General features: G+C 45.0%; 1 protein-coding gene across 1 annotated transcript; it reads left to right on the top strand.

Moving 5' to 3' along the window:
* The first annotated feature begins 30 nt into the window (after window positions 1-30).
* LOC121938217 lies at window positions 31-2,953 on the top strand. Its single transcript, XM_042481489.1, has 2 exons — window positions 31-413; window positions 1,701-2,953. The coding sequence occupies exon 2, from the start codon at window positions 1,754-1,756 to the stop codon at window positions 2,450-2,452; it is 699 nt and encodes a 232-aa protein (XP_042337423.1). The 5' UTR covers window positions 31-413; window positions 1,701-1,753; the 3' UTR covers window positions 2,453-2,953.
* Window positions 2,954-4,883: the final 1,930 nt, after the last annotated feature.

Below are 4,883 nucleotides of genomic sequence, written 5' to 3' on the forward strand. Positions count from 1 at the left end.
TTAGGACACATGCATCAACACACACACAGTTATCACAACAGGAAGAAGAAAAGAGACTAAAATGAGACAAACGGTCTCTAATTAGATTAATTAGATCATTAAAAGAAGTTTAACTCTTTCAGTGACTCGTCTCGTCCAAACTCAGCTCTGATTCTCCTGATTTCTGCTCTCTTCGTGTTTGACATTATACTTTTACTGTCTCCTCCTCCTCCTGTCCTCCTCCTCTTCCTCCTGTCCTCCTGTTCCTCCTGCTCCTCCTCCTGTCCTCCTCCTCTTCCTCCTGCCCTCCTCCTGTCATCCTCCTCCTCCTGCTCCTCCTCCTCAGTGGAGTTGTCCAGCCTGTCTCTCTGTATGACCAACTCCAAACAGGGTGAGCCGTGCTTCTACGTGATTGGCCGCACTGAGACGTCTCGGTTGGTATCTCTCCGTCTGTCATTTCTTTCACTTTTCATTTTTCACATTTGTTTTTCCTCCTCATCTCCTCATCTCCTCATCTCCTCGTCTCCTCGTCTCCTCGCTTCATGTTTTCATCTCCTCCTCCGGCTGCAGACAGCAGTGCCTCCGTTCATCCACAAGTCATGTGACGGCAGGACGTGAGCACGAGGTCGTACACGCACCTCGTGTCACACCGATTGATATTAAGATTTTGATTTAAACAAATTAAAAAATGCTCGAGGGTGAGAAAAACATCACGACGACACGAGATCAGAAACAAAGAAACGAAACAGTCGGAGCTCGAACGCAGAGTTCACCTCCTCTGAAAACGAGATCCATACACGACTTTAATAATCTCGTGCAAACGCTGCTCGAAAAGACGGAGATTAAATCTTCTGCAGATGAGACATTACGACTTTCTGCGGATTTGTACTCGAGTACAGGACTTGAGTAATTGTACTTAGTTACATTCAGCTGTGTTGAGCAGAGTAACAACAGACTGAGATTTAATAATCCAGCCATCAGAATTCCTCTAAAACATCCAAATGTGATTACATGATATTAACACTTTTTATATTCATACATTTTAACGCATTAAAACTGAATTTTTTGGGCTGTGAAAACGTGTTTTCCTCTTACGTTAGTCAGAGCGCTCGTAAAATGACCTCTGACCTCAGAGAAAAGCAAAAATAAGAAAACATTCATGAAGAATAAATACGAGCAGAAATCAGACACATTTAGTCGGTAAGTCATTTCCGACAGATTTAAGTTTAATATTTAGAAATTTGGCTGGTGTGGTCCAAACATCCCCGGTCTCCCCTAATGGCAGAAAACATGATGATGTCACAGCGAGGTTGACCTTTGACCCTCTGGATTTAACTGTCATCACGTCATCATTTTATCCTGTTTGACGTTTGTGTGAAATTTTGTCAAAATGTGCAAATTAATTCGTGAGTTTTGACCAAAAAATGGCTCATCATGTTTCTGTGTTTATGTGTTTGTGTGTGTTTGTGTGTGTTTGTGTGTTTGTGTGATTGTGTGTGTGTGTTTGTGTGATTGTGTGTGTGTGTTTGTGTGATTGTGTGTGTGTTTCTGTGTGATTGTGTGTGTGTGTGTGTGTGTTTCTGTGTGATTGTGTGTGTGTGTGTGTGTGTGTGTGTGTGTGTGTGTGTTTCTGTGTGATTGTGTGTGTGTGTGTGTGTTTCTGTGTGATTGTGTGTGTGTGTGTGTGTGTTTGTGTGTGATTGTGTGTGTGTGTGTGTCAGGCCCTGAGGAAGGAGCCCTCTCCCCCTCCTCCTCTTCACACACAGAGGAGGATATGGTAACCATGACAACTGCCTCCCTCAGCCAGCAGAGGGGAGGCGGTTCAGGAGGAGGAGGAGGAGGAGAGAGGAGGAGGAGGAGGAGGAGAGAGGGAGAAACCAAACGAAGAACAGGAGGAGGAGGAGGAGGAGGAGGGTTAGGGCCTCCTGATCTGGACCTGGATGTGGTGGAGGAGGAGGCACGGCAGGAGGAGGAGGAAGAGCTGAGGAGGAGGAGTCAAACTGTCAGGCAGAAGGAGAAGCGGGAGGAACAGGGAAGGAGGAGCAGGAGCTTACCCAGGATCAGCGCTCGATCCTGGGACACGCCACCGCCACCGCCACCGCCACAGGAGGAGGAGGAGGAGGAGGAGAGGAGGAGCAGGAGGAGGAGGGAGGAGGAGAGAGACGGAAGCACCGCCCACCATCCAAAGCATTCTGGGAGCTTGGGTGTGGCGTTCTCCTTCCTCATGCCGATGGACGGCGAGCGTCTGTCCGACAGCGAATCAGCAGCCAGCTTCTCAGAGGTCAGCCTATCAGCAGCCAGCATCGCCACGGCCGGCTGGAGGGAGGAGTCTGATTGGAGGAGAGCCGGGTCACCGTGGCAACAGGGGAATGCCCCGGGCCCCTGGCTGAAGCCCAGCCCACAGAGACTGACCAAGGTTCTGATTGGCAGTCGGCTCAGTGGGGGGGAACTACGGGGCGGGCTCTCTCTCTGATTGGCTCACAGCGAGGACGTTTCTCATTTGCTGAATTATTCTTTTTTTTTATTGGCTAATTATAAGGGCTTTTTTGATTAGCTTGCTGAGAGAAGACCCACCTCCTCTTGTTTCTGATTGGAGGAGGAGGAGCAAGCAGGCAAAGACTTGTTTTGATTGGCTGGTGGGCGGGTTCTGAGGCCTCTGATTGGCCAATGACATAACAGCTGCACACACAGCTGCCGAATTAACCGTCAAAGTTTTTATTTTACCCATCATCCCTCAGTGCAGACCTGCATCACTGAGACACGTCAGTGTGTTTGCTGCCGTTTGTGGGCCGAAACGCTCTGCTATCACCACACTGGTGAACTGATCACCACGGTAACAACAGAAGTGAATCACCACGGTAACAACAGAAGTGAATCACCACGGTAACAACAGAAGTAAATCACCACGGTAACAACAGAGGAAATCACCACAGTAAAACAGAGTAACTCACCACGGTAACAACAGAAGTAAATCACCATGGTAACAACAGAAGTGAATCACCACGGTAACAACAGAAGTAAATCACCACGGTAACAACAGAGGAAATCACCACAGTAAAACAGAGTAACTCACCACGGTAACAACAGAAGTAAATCACCATGGTAACAACAGAAGTAAATCACCACGGTAACAACAGAAGTAAACAGGTTACATTTAATGGATTAATCGATCAGCTGTGAATTGCTGATCAAAATATCTGCAGTGTGTCGCTGTGAGCTTTGAGGATAAAACTTAATTAATATTGTTTGAAATGAGGAAAGTTTTTTCCCAAATAACAATTAATCGATTCATTGATCATCCATTTTTGGATTAAGGAAAGTGCTGTGATCAGCTGACCAGCGTCTTGATAGCAGAGATCTCTGAGACGCAGTGATGCACACTCTGCTCCTGTTTGTGACATCATCGTCTTCATCTTCATCGTCTTCATCTTCATCGTCTTCATCGTCCCTCGAACTTTAAACTTGTATGCAAACATGAGAACCTTGTGTAATCTGAGCATGTGAATATCACGGGAATGATTTTTTATTTTTATAAACATGTAAAGGCTCAATGATGTTGAGATTATTATTATCATTATTATTATTATTATTAGAGATTAAATGGAGACGATCTGATTTCTGCCTGCTCGCTTGTACAAAAAGAAAAAAAAACTTTGCCCTGATGATGTAACAGAGCCATACACACACACACACACACACACACACACACACACACACACACGCGCGCGCGCGGCTCAGGTCCAGCTGTGGTGGACGCCACGGGGACACTCGGACCTGCAGCTCTGGATCATAAACAAGTGCCTCATTTAATTTCAGCCTTCGTCCTGCAGACCGCAGACACGCACGCCGCCACGTCACAGCCCCTCACTTCCTGTTATCATCCCGTCACTTCCTGTCTCATCACACATCGCCAACACGCGTCACACACCATCGAGTCCCCGTCGCCCCGGGTCTCACTGAGCCGTCTCGGCACCGAGCGCCTTTCTGCCTGAGCGGAGGACAAAACGTGACGGCGACAGACACAGAAACCACTTTAACCCTTCGTGTCCTGCTTCAACCTGAGACGGAAACTAACGATTGTTTAATCCCAAATCATCTGGAGTGATTTCTCATTTTATCAAGAAAACGTCAGAAAACAGCGAAAATGCACGTTAACACGGTGATTCGACCGTCCACATTAACCCTTTGAAACCTGGAGCGACGTCACTTTTCTCCTGCTGCTTTCTGACGCCTTTCACATGTATTTAACCCTTTGAACTCGCACAAGATTTGTTTTGATTTCATTCGAAAACATGAAAAAGGTCAATGAGCAACTTTGCAAAAACTGAGCCCCAAATTGCAACATTTAGTAGATTTAGAAAATTATTTTAAAAAAATGTTTTAAAAAAGCTAGAGAAAACTTTCCACAAAACTATGTTTATGATTATCATAAATGTATTTATAATGATGTTAGAAAATTATCTTTATTTCTATGCATTTTAAGGTAATGTCTTTGTTTTTGTTTTTTACTTTCTTTCTTTCTTTCTTTCTTTCTTTCTTGCTAATTTTCAGGTAATTTCCTTCTTTAATTTGTTTCTTTCTTGCTTTTTTGTGCTAATTTTCAGGTTTTTTCTGAAAGTTTTTTTCTAATTTGTCACTAATTTTTGGGTCATTTCCTCTTAAGATGCTCACTGCCTCCTTCTCATGTTTTTAAAAGAAATTGGGTCTATTGATCAGGTTTTAAAGGGTTAAACACAGCCAAAGACTGTTTACGAGTGAAGACGGTCCACTCTGTCTAGTAGTTTAATAACTGCAGCAGAGTGAGCCCTCGTCTCTCTCACTGATCTCTGTCTCCTGTCAAACTCGATTCGTGTCGGCTCAATTATTGATTATTGATCAGAATCTGGACGCTGCGTTTCTGTAGT

This window comes from Plectropomus leopardus, unplaced genomic scaffold, assembly GCF_008729295.1.
Source record: "Plectropomus leopardus isolate mb unplaced genomic scaffold, YSFRI_Pleo_2.0 unplaced_scaffold2887, whole genome shotgun sequence".
NCBI classification, from domain to species: domain Eukaryota; kingdom Metazoa; phylum Chordata; class Actinopteri; order Perciformes; family Serranidae; genus Plectropomus; species Plectropomus leopardus.

Excerpts from the sequence above, each read along its gene's own strand:
- LOC121938217 (XM_042481489.1), top strand. The coding sequence starts at position 1,754 with ATGGTAACCATGACAACTGCCTCCCTCAGCCAGCAGAGGGGAGGCGGT.